Here is a 15,348-nt window from a genome sequence, read left to right on the forward strand (position 1 = left end):
TTGGTTAAATATGATATAAATTATAATTTTTCTTGTATTTATATTTAATTTTTATGGATAAAAAAATACATATAATTTTTTTAATAATGTTACTTATGAAAGTTTTTTGTTTTTTTGTATTTTTTTTATTTTGTTACATTAATCATGTTTTTCTATATTTTTTTCTTTAACTCTTTTAATTTGTAAAGGTTTAAATATTTTTTAGAACCAACATTTTGGTTATTGAAGATGTAACGTGTTGTCACATTAGTTACTTCCTAAAAGTGAAAATTTTCAATTAAGTCTTTAAAATTTAGTTGTATCATCAAAAGTTCTAAACTTAATTATATTTTCAATTGATGTGATTGACTTTTTTTTTAAAAGATTTGTTTGGGATTTTTTTTAGTTTTAGAGAATAATGTGATAGGGATAATTTTTAGGGATTAAAATGGTGATTTATTTAATGATATTATATAGGAGTAAAATTTTTCTTTTGTTGAAGACGGATAAAGATGAAAAAAAAAAACTAGATCAAAAGAGAAGGAAATAAAATGAGACCTCATTGGAAACAAAATAAAAGGTTGGGATGGATGATGCATACCCATTGCTCTCGTGGAGAACTCTTGTGACCTAAATTATCAAGAAGGTTTGCTCATTGATTAGCTTCACAAAATGCATGTTATAACTTAGAATCACTCTCCACTCTTGCCAAAGAGTTTTGATCTCCCTAGTTTGAGACAAGGGTGGAATGATCAGTAACCAATTTCTAAGCAGTTTTTGTGTCCATCTCAATAATTGGTTTGTTGAATATAATATTAAATAAATAAAACTTAAATAATCAATAATGTACAAAGTATTTTCAAATATAAAATAACTTTCTCGTGATCAAGACAACACATGTCATATAAATTTGAGTAAAATATAATCAATATAAATAATAATATTATGCTCGTCAAGTTTTAGATATAAAAATATGTTTAAAATTTTAACTTTTCTCTCTATCATTTCTTTTTACAAGTCTAATTTTTAAATTTTCTCTTATACAAGTTAGTAATTTATAAGATTCATAGAACATTAAATATTTTTAAATACGACTGTAATATCTAATTAGATAATTTATTTTTGTGTAATGAGAAGGTATTTAAGATTTTTATTTGACATCCAATTATTCTCCTCTAACTTGGTTGGCTAATTTTGGATAAAGTGGTATCTTAGTTACAAACCCCTGACTATTTTTAATAAAAAGATTATTATATTAAAATATCGATTTAATTATTTATAGTAACAACTAACAATGAAATAATATTTTATACTATCATTTTTAATTTTTATAATAACAACTTTAAAAATCCTACTAATTTCTAATTAACTGTTACTATAAAAAAATACATTGTAAGTACTTGAAAATTAAAATCTAAACATCTAAAATTTATTTAATACTTATTTGATTGTAGATTAAAATATCTAATAAAATATATTTTAATATTAACATAGTAGGAGAAAGTAAATAAATATCTAAATTGTTAATTTTATATAAAATAGAATTAGAAATACACCTTACAGTAATTTTCAATATAATTCTACTGCAATTTTTAATAAAAAAAATTAAAAAATCTTGTATCTACGGTGGTAACAGCCATCACATAAGGAAACCTGACACCACACTCTAACCCAAAACTTTAAGGTTCAGGTTTATGAGTCTTCTCCTCACTTATATGGTGTTCAACCTTTCCACTTCTACCCGATGTGGGACTTCACTTCACACTTGTAACTCAACATAGATGAAATGAGGTACATGAAGCCCTTGCAATTGTTTCATGATTTGAAGAATCAGCAGCGCGGAAGGTTGCTTGGTTTGGATGTCGGGGATAAATATGTTGGGCTTGCTCTTTCTGACTTCGATAACAATATTGCTTCACCTTTCAGCGTTCTCGTCAGGAAGAAGACAAATATCACTTTAGTGGCTTCTGATTTTGAGAGTCTGGTCACCTTCTTCTCTCCTTTTTCTTTCTCATTCAATTTTACAATTATCATTTTCTCCTTTTGCCTATAAAAAAATGGTCATTTTATCTGTTTGTAATGATTTGTTTTATTGTGTGAGATGTCTCTTCTATCTTAGATTTTCCTTCTGGTAATATAAGTTTGCTTTTGTCAAGTCAAGTCTAGTCAGTAGTCACAAAATTATGTTAGTTTTTCACTTGTTCCGTATGAATATGATATATTTATTTTTATCATTTACTGGTACAGTGTAGTGATTTGAGCAATAAAACTTCCAAGCATGTTATTGGCATCTCGTTTGACAAACATCAAGTGTCTTCTGATGTGAGTTTCATTTCTTTGACCATCCATGTACCTTGTATTACTGTTTTTCTTCTACTCTTACGTTTTTCTCTACTTGTTGTCAGGCTATGCAAGTGAAGGTCTTCACTGATCACCTCTGTAAAACAAAAATGCTTGAAGGTGTAAAGTATACATAATGGAATGAGAGCTTCACGTCAAAAGTGGATTAACATGTTTGCTATTATGAATTAAATATTATCTCAAGTCTGATTTTCCAACATGACTACAACCTTTCCCTTGTTTGGTGACTATCACTGTTGAAAGAATTAAATATCCATGAAGTGTGAAACAAATGTTGCTTATTGAAGTTGAACATTGCTATATGGGACGGAAAGATTTGCATGAACGATTAAGTTAATGAAGGAAAGAAAATTGAAAAACTGGATTGAAATCACAGGCCACATTGTTCATAAAGTTACCTATTTCATCCAGCAAAATAAACTCAAAATTGAGACAAAATCTGAAGTTAAATTTTGTTTGCAGAATGTGGAGTTGCTGTTAAAGCCTTTAAACTTGAATCATTCAGTTCTCTCCAAGACTATGCTAGACAAGTTTGCTGCAGTAGGAATACTTCAGGTGAGTTTTTTGGCCTGCTTCTTGACATAATATACTATTGTGCTGTTATACTTCTGGTCTCATGTTATTCATTTTGTTTAAGGCAATGTGTTCTACTGTTCTCTTCATTTGCAATTGTGTTGAAAGCATAATAAGAATCCATTAAACCAGTGAGGCCTCAAATTGATTTGTGCATATTTTCTCTGAAGAGTAGGAAATGGTTTATTTTTTTATTTTTTTGCAATTCTTTGTAAGGGATATTTATGACAACGAGAGCCCTGAACTGAAGAATAAATAGCTTCCATCTCTGCAATTATTGGGCCACATCCTCTACTAGATGGCCATCTGACTATTTATTTTCTACTACAGCAGTGTTTTCTGTCTGGTTTTCATGGTTCTGTTAGGAATTAAATTCAATTGAAAAGTAAAATTTTTGAAGGAAGCAATTGATTGAATGGACCCTCTTTTATTTGTAAGGGACTCTGAAATTTAATCCAAACTACATAAACATATTGTTTAATTTTTTTTTATATTTTAGGTTGTATGTTATGTTGAGCTAAAGGATTAGGCTTACTTTACATCTACTTATATGTTGGTATTTTCTAGGGGTACATGGATTTTGTCAACAGGAAAATGAAGCTGACAGCAATGGAGTAATGAACTCTTAATAATGTTACTTTTCAAGCCTGCTAATGTTAGTCTCAAACTCTTTTTCTTTCTCTCTGTCTTTACATGATTGCTACTTCTCAAAACTAGTAATTTGCTATGGTGGCTCTTTTCCTTTTCACTTTTATGTACCATTTCTCTTTATAAGTTTTTCAATATTTGACAAATTAGTGCTCTTTCTACAGCTGGAGGCATGCATCAGAAATCACAACTAGATACCTCTGAATTTAAGGTTGGTTGGAGGACAGTAGGGGAAGGGAAAAGTTGCTCAATGGGAGATCAAACATCTATCATCAACATCACATTCATATTTTGTAGACCTGAGCTGATGTCAATTTAGATGCAAGCACCGTGCTAGCTAGATTCATTTAATTTCATTGGAGAATGAGAGGATTCGGGTTAAACTATTAGAGGCATGTTGAAAATTCTCATGTTAAATGTGATTTTGTAGAAAAAAGAAAAAGAGAGAGAAAATTCTCGATTTTAATTTATTCATTGAAATAGACTGTCAGAAAATTTTTATGAGAGATTAGGCATCCAATTATTTTATCAACGGAACTGTTCGTTCTTATTGCAACTCCATCATGCTAAAAAGCGTCTTTGGAAAATTTTCTCAAGTTAAGCTCGATGCATTGTTCCTTGCAATTTCCTTCTTATTTTTATTTTTATTTTTTACGTGTAAACTGAGATATATATCTCGACCGAAAACTAAGGAATAATTTTTTTTTCAACATATATTTTTTTCATTTAATCCCAACATATAATTCTCTGCGCGATGTAAAAGCAAAATTTCACTTTTCAGAAATGACCGATCAACAAAAATATTAGCAAGTGAAAAACTTTTAAAATTTTAATGAGATTCTTTTTCAATTGACCGTGTCTTACTTTCATGCGATTTTTAAATTATTTGTCTTTTATGTTAGAAAATTAATGGTGATTCATGATTTTCTCGCAGATGAATTCAATGGGACAATTTTTTATATTTTTGAATAAATAAATAAAAGTTTGAAATTATACTCTAAAATTGAAAACTACTACTCTATTGAAAGAACATTATTGACCCATATAAAATACTAAAATAATTTTTCTTTATCAATAAAAATGTATTTGTTAATTTGTAAGTAAGGAGATTTGAATCTCTTTCTTTTTTCGTCTTTTATTATCAAGTTAATTTTATTTTTTAAAAATGAATCTTAAAAAAATAAAAGATTAAAATAACTTTTTATAAAAGATGATAGTAACATTTCCCGAGGTTTCGTATAATGACATAAATGCCTCATAATTTTTTTTAATTATTACATTTGTTTTTCTTTAGAGGAATATTAGTATAAGATTTGAAGAAATATTAAAAAGATGTATTAGTGTTATATTTTAAATCATATAAAGAGATATTATTGTAATATTTTTAAACTTAAAAGGAGGTTACCGTAAAAGAATGAAAAAAAATAAAATTATGTAATTTGATAAAATTCAAGAAGTGATATAAGGATATAACTTGCCTAGTTGCTCTAAATTTAAAAAATAAAAATATAGATTTTAAACCGTTAAAATATTGGTTAAAATTACTTTTATAAAACTTTAAAATAAAGAATCAATAATGATAGCAGTATTTTGTAAGTTTTGATTCCGCAGGGCGAAGGGGGTCAGTAGCCTGACCATTAGTTATACGAAAAAGGACATTTGGTCTGTGTTTGGTAGGCCCACACTGTCCCTCCAAATTGACACCACTATTCTCCTTTCCCATTTATTTATTTATTTTTATCCATTTTCGGACTCAACATATTCGTTCAATGCAGATACATATAGCTATCCTTTTCATTTCACATTCACACACGCGCTTTTTTTCTTCTTCTTTCCTTGCCAGAGATCAGATATTTTCTAAACTGCCTCAAAAATTAATAATCTTACACGACAATACTTTTGGGTTGCTTAACCCACTTTCTTTTGGCAATGTTAACGCACTTTAATTCAAATGCTCTTTCTTATTTATTTATTCATTTTATTTTAATTTCCCCTCTTTCGTCTCAAGTCCCAAGTGAAGTCCATTCTTTGTCTTTTCTTCCCCCCTTTTTCCCCCATTTCACCACCCCCACACTGCATTCCTCTGTCAAAACCCTAGATTTTCAAATCTAGGGTTTTGTTTTCTTAACTTGTTACGGTTATGGTTATGGTTCTGGTTCAGGAACTGAACTCCCACCCTTGCTAATTTCACTTTTCTCTTCTCAATCTTAGCCTCTGGTTTTTCTACATTTTCCCTCCCTCGCTAACCTCTGCCATGGGATTTTCAATGCTGATTTTGTTTCACCTCTAAAGCCACTCCCTCTCTTATTTTCTTCAACCTTTTGGCATTCGCAACTCATCTTCTTTGTGGTGTTTCTAGGTAAACGAGACCCTTGTACGTGCATTCACTTGACAAAATCTCCGAGCTTGTTACTTGAATATCTGGAGCTAGCTTCTGGGCTTTAGATCCTCTTCTTTCTTCTTTGCATTAGGGTTAAAGATCTATTTTTTCCATCATTGTGAAAGCTATTTGCTTTTGACTAGTAGAAGGGTACCTAGCTAAACCCCTGTTTTTACATCTTCACTAGTTTCATAGTTTAAGAAGTTAGTAGCACCAGTGAAAGGGTTTGAAGTTGAGGAGGAAAAATTATCACAATTGACAAACCTGTTAGTAAATGCATGGATGGGAGAGAAGGCATGGCATTTCCTGGTGGCTCTGCTCCATATTACATGCAGCATAGAGGAGGAGGGGTTGGTGGGTCTGTTCCAGGAACCGGGACACAGAGTGGAGGGTTTCAACCACCCTCTGGCTTTAGAGCTTTGTCAAATGTCTCTCCAGGTTCTGCATTTAAAGTAGAGTCTCAGCCTCAACATGCTAGTTTTAGTCATGGCATTAACACAGGTTCCTCTCCTGATGGTGGAAGTGGAGTGCCTTCTTCTGGTGAGCCTGTGAAGAAGAAAAGAGGGAGGCCTAGGAAGTATGGCCCTGATGGATCTGTTTCCTTGATGCTCTCTCCCATGTCTGCCACTGCTAATTCCACCCCGGGATCGGGCACTTCTTCGGAGAAACGACCCAGGGGGCGCCCACCTGGAAGTGGAAGGAAGCAACAGCTTGCCACTCTAGGTACTTTTATAATTATGTGAGAGTTTGAAATTATCATTTCCTGTTGATTACTTGATCTTGTTCATATTGGGATCTAGCTTCTCAAAAGTGAAAGTATCATTTGAAAGAGGAAAGTGATCTGTTAATAATTGTTGACAAGGTCCCCAAAAGATGTTGCTTTGTTTCTTTGGTCCTGAAGTTGACAGCTCGCTGACAAGTTTTTCCTATTGAAATTGTTAACTTGCTTTTAAGTTTTGAATTCATCCTTTTGGGGTATGGATGAAAAAAAAAAACGGGGACCAAAGCAATACATCTAAACATCTTTTAAGAGACTAAATTATGTATTTTCTCCGAGAAAATTAATAAATGAGATTATGATCAAATACATGCACTGTATAACAAACTATGAGGTATTAGTTTCTGATTACATCCTGACTTTGAGTTTCCTATTTTGCTTTCATTTATAATGTTTTAAAGAAAGGCAGTGGATGCGCATCCTTTCATTTCATACTGTTACTTTTCCATTTCTACACACTATTGTTTGAAGTGACAATTTTTATTTTCTTCTTTTCTTTTGCTTTTATCTGTTTGGAATATTTTTCTATTTTTTGCCATTATTGTGCTTTATGTTTGTGGTCCTGGACTCCGAGTTATTGTTATCTCATTACCTCTTAGTCATAAATCCTGCTTCAAGAATCCTTGAATTGGTAATCATTACAATACATGGATTTCCTGGACATTTATTGATTGAACTGAGGAGATTAATGCGAGTTTGGTTCTGCTTATTTTGAAAAACGACATTTCTTTTGTGAGCTTCCTGAGATAGCTTTTGAAATAACTAAAAAAAAAGTAGGTTCTCAAACAAGCACCTGAACAGAAGCAAGTGTCTATTATCATGATTTGCTATGTTGATCTTATATACTGATCACAATACTTATTGCGGATTCTCAAGCATGTGCTTAAACAGAAGCAAGTTTCCACTATCATGATTCAAATGTCAATCTTATATATCTTATGTAAAGACTGCAATACTTAATTATTGGCAGTTACCATTCAAATTTCTGGTCTAGATTCACCCCTCATCCCAAAAGAATTTTGAAACCATGAAAACCTAGACCCTTAGTTTTGCCCTTTACCCTTCCCTTTCTGGTGCAATTGTTTCTTTTTTATTATTTTGATGGTAACTAACAGTCGTAATTGAAAATGCTATCTTCTATCAATTTTGCTAGAGTTTTCAACAGCATTTCTGTTCTTCTCCTAGGTGAATGGATGAACAATTCTGCAGGACTGGCCTTTTCACCTCATGTTATCACCGTTGGAGTTGGGGAGGTAGTTATATTCTTCCATTATTTCAGAAGAGCTATAGGTTTGATTATTTGTTTAATTCTTTTTCTTTGATAAATCCTTGGGCTCATGTGGGATATTTTTAAATTTTACCCCCCCCCCCCCCCCCCCCCCCCGACTTGTCTAACCAAGAAAAGTTTTCTGTACATCCAGAAAATATCATTGGATATATTTTTTTTAAATTATAGGGTGCTTCTCTATTATTCTTAATACCATTGATATGATTATTTTCTTTTTCCATTCATGACATGCAAGCCTCGTGGATGGTTTGTATAATTGGCAATTGCTGAATGCACACAAGGATTGAATAGTCACAGTCTTGGATTATCAATGGCATATAAACTACAGAAGATTACATCACACATAAATGTGGTTGCTGATTGTGTGCAACTGATGATACTTATTGGAATCATCTAATTTGATTTTCAACCTTCAAATAATAAGCATAATTGCTGTATTCATCATGTAAACCTTCAAGGTTGTTACTTATTATTTCACATTAATTCAGAAGTTCCTTGAATGATTCAGGACATTGTAGCAAAGTTATTGTCATTTGCAAGGCAGAGACCAAGGGCTGTGTGCATCTTAACAGGAACTGGGACAATTTCTTCAGTCACTCTGCGCCAACCCGCTTCTACTAGCATCAGTGTTACATATGAGGTTAAAGAACTAAACACTACTTTCCTTCACTACTAGAAAATTTAACATCAGAAGTATCCTCTGCATTGTCATCTCTATCTCCTTTTCATGGTTCCAACTTAGTGATAAATTATTATTGTGTAGCAAGTTAATTAATTTAGTTATAGTTCTGCGCTGTTCAAGTATAAAGAGGTTAATGAAGTTCATTTCAGCAATTCTGGTATTGTATTGTAGTGTGTAAAAATTCAGCTTTATGCAACAGCTAATGAGATTGAGTACTGCTTAAAGTGCTTTAGGTTATTGGTTCTTATGCAATAATAAACATTGTATCTTTTATTTTTTACCTTTTGCAGGGCCGATTTCAAATATTATGCTTGTCTGGTTCTTACTTGGTTGCTGAAGAAGGTGGACCTCACAATAGAACGGGTGGCATGAGTGTTTCCCTTTCTAGTCCTGATGGTCATATCATTGGTGGTGGTGTTACTAGGCTTGTTGCTGCAAGCCCAGTGCAGGTATTGCCCCAAAATCTCGGTTCCTTGTACTAATTATTCTTATTTTTCTTGGATGCTCATTCAAGATATGCTGATCAAAAAAAAAAAAAAGATATGCTAGAATAGTAAGTTCAGCAACAGCAAGTTGTTACTGTGCATAGGGACGTTCAATAATAATCGGTGTTATTGTGCATCTTAGCATGCTTTAGATCCAAACCTTCCCCAATCCAAAGCATTAAGAAATTGAGACTCTGCTTGGTGCAGGTGGTAGCATGCAGTTTCGTATATGGGGGCTCCAAGCCAAAGACTAAAGAAGTGACCACTACCACTACTACTACAAAAGATAGCAGTTCAGAGCCTCAGAGTAGTGATAAGTTAGCGTCTCCAGCCAGTGCTCCTCCACCTAATCAAAACTACACCTCTTCTTCTCCGTCCCCAGGCATTTGGCCTGCATCGTCAAGGCCAGTAGAGGTTAAAAGTGCACATCCACATACTGGTATTGACTTGACGCGTGGGTGAAGACCATTTATTATTCTATAAGAGACTTTGTAGTTTTGTATAGAGATCTCTTGTAAATGAACCGAATTTGTGAGCATTGTGACTCTTCGTATCTATCACTGTTGATGGGTGACAAGTTCGCGCTAACCTATGCTGTAACCAATGGATTTCAGGGTTAATTAACAGTCTTGACTTTGCAAAAAATGTTTGATGAAAAAATGAAAGGCAAAATGTGAAGATTAAAAAAGTGGGAAGTATGTGGTGCTGATTATTACACATCTAGGATCTCACTTAAATGCATTATTTCGTTACTTTTCCAGGCAATCTATTGAGGTTCACAATTAAACAGTTTACATAGATTATCTATAAAAAAGGAATGTGAAACTGATTTATCTCCGTACAACCCACGAATGCAGGTTTATTGGAAAATGACTGGCTAATGGCAGTTCAAAAGAATAGTGAGAAAGGTTCAGTTGGAGGTAGTGTGGTTGCTCCTAATTAGTTGAGGCAATTAAAATTTATATTCCCTCGTTTCATGCACGTTGAGCTTTCAACAAAAATATTGAAATATTTATCTATTCCAGTTGAGTTCTAATGTTATTGTCTTTGAATACTTTATGTATTTATAGAAAATTAGAGTACGGCTATTTTAGTTTTGAGGGAGTTAGATATCTAGGTTTTTTACTTCCAAAGTATGATTATAAAATATTAATAATCACGAATAAAGGATAATAGATTTTGTATATTTAATTTCTAACATTTAAACATACCTTATAGGCCGTTTTTATTTAATACTATAAAATTTACAACGAAAATTAGCATTCGACATGGCTGATTTGTTGTACAGTAGCTTTTTTTTTGTCATTTAGGGAGCAAAACACTAAAAACATAACTTGAAGTCGTTTGTCAATATTATTTTTTAATTTTTTTTTTGCATAGTGCTTGTAAGTCGTAATGAACTAAAGTGATAGTTAGTTTTGAACTTTAAGCTTCTCTTTGAATAATTTTTTTGGTAGTTTAGAAGGTAAAATTCAACTTGTAGCATTTATAAAAGATAAGCAGCATAAGAAAAAAATCATTAAAATTGAAACTTTCATAGGTGAACCTATTTATAACTAGGTTTTGTATAACTAATCCCAACTAAAAATGAGGTTAAACAATCTCATTCTATGTAATGTGACCCAATAAAATTGTATCAATTTGTTTAGACTTTTTTATGTACAATTCTATGTAATTTTATTGGTTTATATGAGATTTTTTAATCCCATTTTTACTTGGAGACAGTTAGACCACCCCGATGAAATTAAAGGAAACAAAGACATATGGACGAATTCATGATATGGAACATGGTATATATGATGTCCATAAGATTAATTGCATCAGTTTGTGCATATTTGCATTACATTTTCACCACATAAGGGAACATAATGAGCTCAGGAAGACATTATCTTTTTGCCTTCAAGAAATACCCAGAAGCTGGTGAATGTCTCGCTGCAGTACAAAAAAGGATGTCAAAAGAATTACAATAGAAGCGGCATTTTTTTTTTGTGAATACAATAGAAGCGGCGTTATTTTTTTGTGAATACAATAGAAGCAGCAAAAAGCATATGAAGTAATTTATAGAATAATATAGTGTTTACCTCAAGGCTGAGAGGAGAAGTGGTGGGATAATAGCGACCCACTACTTGTCCATTCTTATCAACCACAAACTTGGAAAAGTTCCACTGAATATCATCACCAAAAATTCCCCATTTCCCCAACTTCAAGAATTTGTACAAAGGAGCAGAATTGTCCCCATTCACTTCAATCTAGCACAAGATCGAAGGAGACACATATATAATACCAGTACACGTCACGGTTCTTCAAATAATTTAGCAGAATAGCAAAACGGAAAATACAAAAATCTGACTTTTTTTTTAGTAGTATCATATCACAATTTTGACAAGTCGGAGTGCTTAAAAATGGTAGTTCAGGTAAACTTTCCAAGATCAGTTATATGTTGAACTACCTTATCAAAGATGGGGAATTCAGATTTGAAGCGACTGCAGACAAAATCCACAATTTTATCATTGCTTTCTGGTTCTTGCTTACCAAATTGATTACATGGAAATGCCAGAATCTCCAGGCCTAATTAAGTTTATCAACCCAGTAATATACTTGTAAGACAACAGAAAGAAACAAAGATAAACAGTAAGGTTATGATGGTTACACAGTTGAAAACGACTAAAAATAAACAGCAATACAAATAACAAACCTTGGTCTTTATACTTGTCATACAATTGATTCAGCTCCGTATAATTGGAGTTGGTCAAGCCGCTGTCTCAATCCCAAACATGATCAAACTATTGTTGTAAAATTCTCTCGAAATTTATAACATTAGTGGGGAGAGTAGGTAATGAAAAGAATAGAAAGATGAAAATATGAAGGCTTTAAATTAATAAAAGGCACAATCAAGGAAAAAAAAAGAAGTAATAAATTAAGAATACCATTGAGAAGCAACATTGACAATCAGAAGGACTTTTCCCTTGTAAAAGGAGAGATCTACATCATCTCCCTTAGCATCCTGCAAGTAATTGTTAAAGCTCTTATCGTCTAACCTTTATTTTTTTAGTCTAGAATCTTCAAAATGAAAGAAACAAAAGCAATTCTTTCACCTCCATAGTCCAAAATAGGTAAGTAACAGTCTTAGTTCATCCAAGTAATTTAACTCAACATAGAGACAGAGATGAGGGAAAGTAGATAAGAATTTAGAAGAAGCAACACATGAAGTAAGAGGACCAACCTTGACAACAAAGTCGTACACGGATTTTGGATCCTTGGTGGTCATGGTATGCTACAGCCTACAGCCCAAGATGAAACTTGAGAGCAAGTAGAACAGAACATACACGTTAAAATGGAACAGAAACACATAAGCTCTTCAATTTTCAGACTCAAACGTTGAAATCTGTGACCAGTAAGGATTCCACACGTGGTACGATTCTTGTCGTATCTACGTACGACCACAATATTATAATAATACTTTTTATATCAATTATTTTTTCTTTTTATTTCTCTCTTTATTAAATTATTTCATAAAATTCTGTACAAACATTTTCTCAACTCTTATGCACCGATAGTTATACACGTTCAATCCAATTAAAATATGATTGATAACTGAAAAAAGGGATTCTGTGGCTTTAAATAATTCCGTTAAGAATTTTTTTAGTTGTGCGTATTGTATTCCGTTAAGAGTATGGTTTATATTTTTTTACTAACAAAATTGTTTTAATTAAATGTTTATATCTATTTTTCAAATATTACACATAATAATTAATAGAACACGGACTAGCAAAGAAGGGTCACGTTTGAGCAGTGAGTAAGAATGAAACGAGCAATGAATTTCGTTTACATATATAAATTGATACACAACACAATTTATATATAGATGAAGAAGCAAATAGTAATTCAGAGGTACATGAGCAGAGCAACTGTTTCAGTACAAATTCGGAGGAAATTCCACTAATATCTGATCTGCAGTACATTATTCATGATGTTATTCTAATCATTATTTTTCATTTAGTGGCCACTCCAGTCATTCATGCATCTAGCAGCTTCTTTATGTCTTTCTGCAGACATCAACACGAAAAATTTGTTATATTAGTGTTATCTCAAAAGCAAGCATATTGATATTGGTGGCATGCATGGCATCATACAAATGAACCTACCTCAATGCTAAGAGGAGAAGTTGTGGGTGCATAACGGTCAACGACATTTCCATCCTTATCAACAAGGAATTTGGAGAAGTTCCATTTGATACTATCCCCAAAGAGTCCACCTTTGCTTGATTTCAGAAACTTGTACAGTGGAGCAGCATTGTCACCATTCACATCCACCTAATTCAATGAAACAGATCGATGATTCTAAGAATGAGATAAGTGAGAAGAATTAATTAAGGACAGAACCTACGTACCTTGTCGAAAATGGGAAACTCAGCTTTGAAGCGAGTACAAGCAAACTCCACAATCTCTTCATTAGTTCCTGGCTCCTGAGCCCCAAACTGATTGCACGGGAATGCCAGAATTTCAAGTCCTACATAAAAGAATTAGAAAACCGAGTATTTTAGAATTAATGAGATAAAGGGAGACCCTTATCCATGGTTGCTAAATAAATATATATAAGCGTGCGTGAAGGAACATAGCAGTAACATGAAGATCGAACTAGGATAAAACAAAGAGCTATATATATATATATATATATATAATTATAAAGCATACCTTTCCCTTTGTATTTCTCATACAATTGATTAAGCTCTGTGTAGTTTGAATTAGTCAAGCCGCTGCATCAATCAAATATTGAACATCAAAATAGGAAGAAAAAGTAAATAATCAAGGGCAAAAGTGCATAAAGCATATAATAAATTAATTAGTATGTACCATTGTGAGGCAACATTGACAAGGAGAAGGACCTTTCCTTTGTAATCGGCGAGATTAACATCATTTCCCCTGGCATCCTGCAAACAAACATAATCATTTTGGTCCAAGAGATAGACAAGTGGGAATCATCAATGTGTAAGCAAACATACTTTAACTGTGAAATCGTGAACTGATTTAGTGTTTGATTGGCTAGCCATTCTAATTTCTGAGAGTGAATTTGGAATTGAAAGTGGTAAGATAATGAAAATGAGAATGATGAGAGTTAAATGCACTCAACAACCGGATAACTTCACTTTTATAGCGTCCTCCCTCCCTCCGCGTCGTGGAGGCTTCACACATGCACACGTAACGTAATTAAGTGAGAAGCGTATAACCAAGTGTCAACACCATTCACCAAATGCTTCTCAAAGGTTACGGACTTACGTTACGTCATTGATAACCTTTCATATATATAATAATTTGTTATCAGATGATAGGATAATTTTTTTTATCATATACTATTTACTCAAATTTTATTATATATTTAATACATTTTAAAATTAAATAAAATTGATTTATTATATTTTAATTATTATTTAAAAATAAACTAACAAATTAAATCTAGTATCATCGTGTATCAGAATATATTTTTCTGGGATAATCCTGAATTAAAATTCAAGTTTGTAAAATTACTGTTTTTTTTTTTTGTTGGGTGAGGAGGTAGAAGAAAAAATGTTAAAGTGAGAGATATAATAAATAATGCGATATGAAAAAGAAATGCTTATATTTATATACCTATTTTTTTTCTCATTTTCTGATCTTATTTAAAATTATTTTTAAAGGGATAATTATAAATTAAAATTCAAGTTTACAAAATTATTGTTTTGACTACTAGGAAATGAAAATATTGCATTTGAATAAACATTTATACAAATAATTTATTTATTTTTACTGAATTATAAAAATTATTTATCTAATGTTACTATAATCGTTTAATAAAAACTAATGCAATTCGTTGTAATTTTTATTTAATGATTAAAGTTAAGAAAACTACAAAAATTATGCTTCTGTATTCAAGAGTACTACAACGAAATCATTTTTTTTTTCTTATTGCTATTCCCTCTATATTCTAGAATTAATCTGATTTGGACTGTGTGAAAGCGTCTGCAAGGTTAATATTCGCATCCAGATTGGTCAAGGTAAGTAGAGAACAACAACTTGAGGACCGCAATCCGTAGTTCTACTAGCCTCTAGATTAAGGATCACGAGAATGCAATGCAATGGTATATTCTCGATGTTCACGCTACAATCCAAACCAAACAAACCCATTAAGTAGAAAAAC

At 32.2% G+C, this 15,348-nt stretch overlaps 4 protein-coding genes across 4 annotated transcripts; 2 read left to right on the forward strand and 2 right to left on the reverse strand.

Moving 5' to 3' along the window:
• Positions 1 to 1,630: 1,630 nt before the first annotated feature.
• On the forward strand, positions 1,631 to 4,049 carry LOC114373892 (putative pre-16S rRNA nuclease). The gene is made up of 6 exons (XM_028331463.1): positions 1,631 to 1,963; positions 2,227 to 2,301; positions 2,385 to 2,439; positions 2,803 to 2,895; positions 3,481 to 3,568; positions 3,726 to 4,049. The coding sequence occupies exons 1-5, from the start codon at positions 1,766 to 1,768 to the stop codon at positions 3,540 to 3,542; spliced, it is 483 nt and encodes a 160-aa protein (XP_028187264.1). The 5' UTR covers positions 1,631 to 1,765; the 3' UTR covers positions 3,543 to 3,568; positions 3,726 to 4,049.
• Positions 4,050 to 5,403: 1,354 nt separating this feature from the next.
• LOC114376684 (AT-hook motif nuclear-localized protein 5-like) lies at positions 5,404 to 9,869 on the forward strand. The gene is made up of 5 exons (XM_028334912.1): positions 5,404 to 6,664; positions 7,905 to 7,972; positions 8,516 to 8,647; positions 8,980 to 9,138; positions 9,382 to 9,869. The coding sequence occupies exons 1-5, from the start codon at positions 6,220 to 6,222 to the stop codon at positions 9,634 to 9,636; spliced, it is 1,059 nt and encodes a 352-aa protein (XP_028190713.1). The 5' UTR covers positions 5,404 to 6,219; the 3' UTR covers positions 9,637 to 9,869.
• Positions 9,870 to 10,936: 1,067 nt separating this feature from the next.
• On the reverse strand, positions 10,937 to 12,529 carry LOC114373581 (probable glutathione peroxidase 8). The gene is made up of 6 exons (XM_028331073.1): positions 12,398 to 12,529; positions 12,102 to 12,178; positions 11,870 to 11,931; positions 11,624 to 11,742; positions 11,256 to 11,423; positions 10,937 to 11,106 (listed from the first exon to the last, which is right to left on the reverse strand). Exons 1-6 carry the CDS (start codon positions 12,440 to 12,442, stop codon positions 11,074 to 11,076), a joined length of 504 nt encoding a protein of 167 aa, XP_028186874.1. The 5' UTR covers positions 12,443 to 12,529; the 3' UTR covers positions 10,937 to 11,073.
• A 442-nt stretch (positions 12,530 to 12,971) lies between these two features.
• Positions 12,972 to 14,355, reverse strand: LOC114373580 (probable phospholipid hydroperoxide glutathione peroxidase). Its single transcript, XM_028331072.1, has 6 exons — positions 14,177 to 14,355; positions 14,028 to 14,104; positions 13,869 to 13,930; positions 13,565 to 13,683; positions 13,320 to 13,487; positions 12,972 to 13,220 (listed from the first exon to the last, which is right to left on the reverse strand). The coding sequence occupies exons 1-6, from the start codon at positions 14,222 to 14,224 to the stop codon at positions 13,191 to 13,193; spliced, it is 504 nt and encodes a 167-aa protein (XP_028186873.1). The 5' UTR covers positions 14,225 to 14,355; the 3' UTR covers positions 12,972 to 13,190.
• Between the last annotated feature and the right edge of the window lie 993 nt (positions 14,356 to 15,348).

Source organism: Glycine soja, chromosome 11 (genome assembly GCF_004193775.1).
Source record: "Glycine soja cultivar W05 chromosome 11, ASM419377v2, whole genome shotgun sequence".
Classification (NCBI taxonomy): Eukaryota; Viridiplantae; Streptophyta; class Magnoliopsida; order Fabales; family Fabaceae; genus Glycine; species Glycine soja.

Coding starts and splice junctions, on each gene's coding strand:
- LOC114373892 (XM_028331463.1), top strand. CDS start 1,766: ATGAGGTACATGAAGCCCTTGCAATTGTTTCATGATTTGAAGAATCAG. Junction 1,964..2,226: donor CTTCTGATTTTGAGAGTCTG/GTCACCTTCTTC, acceptor TTACTGGTACAG/TGTAGTGATTTGAGCAATAA. Junction 2,896..3,480: donor CTGCAGTAGGAATACTTCAG/GTGAGTTTTTTG, acceptor GGTATTTTCTAG/GGGTACATGGATTTTGTCAA.
- LOC114376684 (XM_028334912.1), top strand. CDS start 6,220: ATGGATGGGAGAGAAGGCATGGCATTTCCTGGTGGCTCTGCTCCATAT. Junction 6,665..7,904: donor GCAACAGCTTGCCACTCTAG/GTACTTTTATAA, acceptor TTCTTCTCCTAG/GTGAATGGATGAACAATTCT. Junction 9,139..9,381: donor TTGCTGCAAGCCCAGTGCAG/GTATTGCCCCAA, acceptor TGCTTGGTGCAG/GTGGTAGCATGCAGTTTCGT.
- LOC114373581 (XM_028331073.1), bottom strand. CDS start 12,442: ATGACCACCAAGGATCCAAAATCCGTGTACGACTTTGTTGTCAAG. Junction 12,179..12,397: donor TGTACGACTTTGTTGTCAAG/GTTGGTCCTCTT, acceptor AATTACTTGCAG/GATGCTAAGGGAGATGATGT. Junction 11,424..11,623: donor AATTCCCCATCTTTGATAAG/GTAGTTCAACAT, acceptor ATCTTGTGCTAG/ATTGAAGTGAATGGGGACAA.
- LOC114373580 (XM_028331072.1), bottom strand. CDS start 14,224: ATGGCTAGCCAATCAAACACTAAATCAGTTCACGATTTCACAGTTAAA. Junction 13,931..14,027: donor GTCAATGTTGCCTCACAATG/GTACATACTAAT, acceptor TGATTGATGCAG/CGGCTTGACTAATTCAAACT. Junction 13,221..13,319: donor CTTCTCCTCTTAGCATTGAG/GTAGGTTCATTT, acceptor TGATGTCTGCAG/AAAGACATAAAGAAGCTGCT.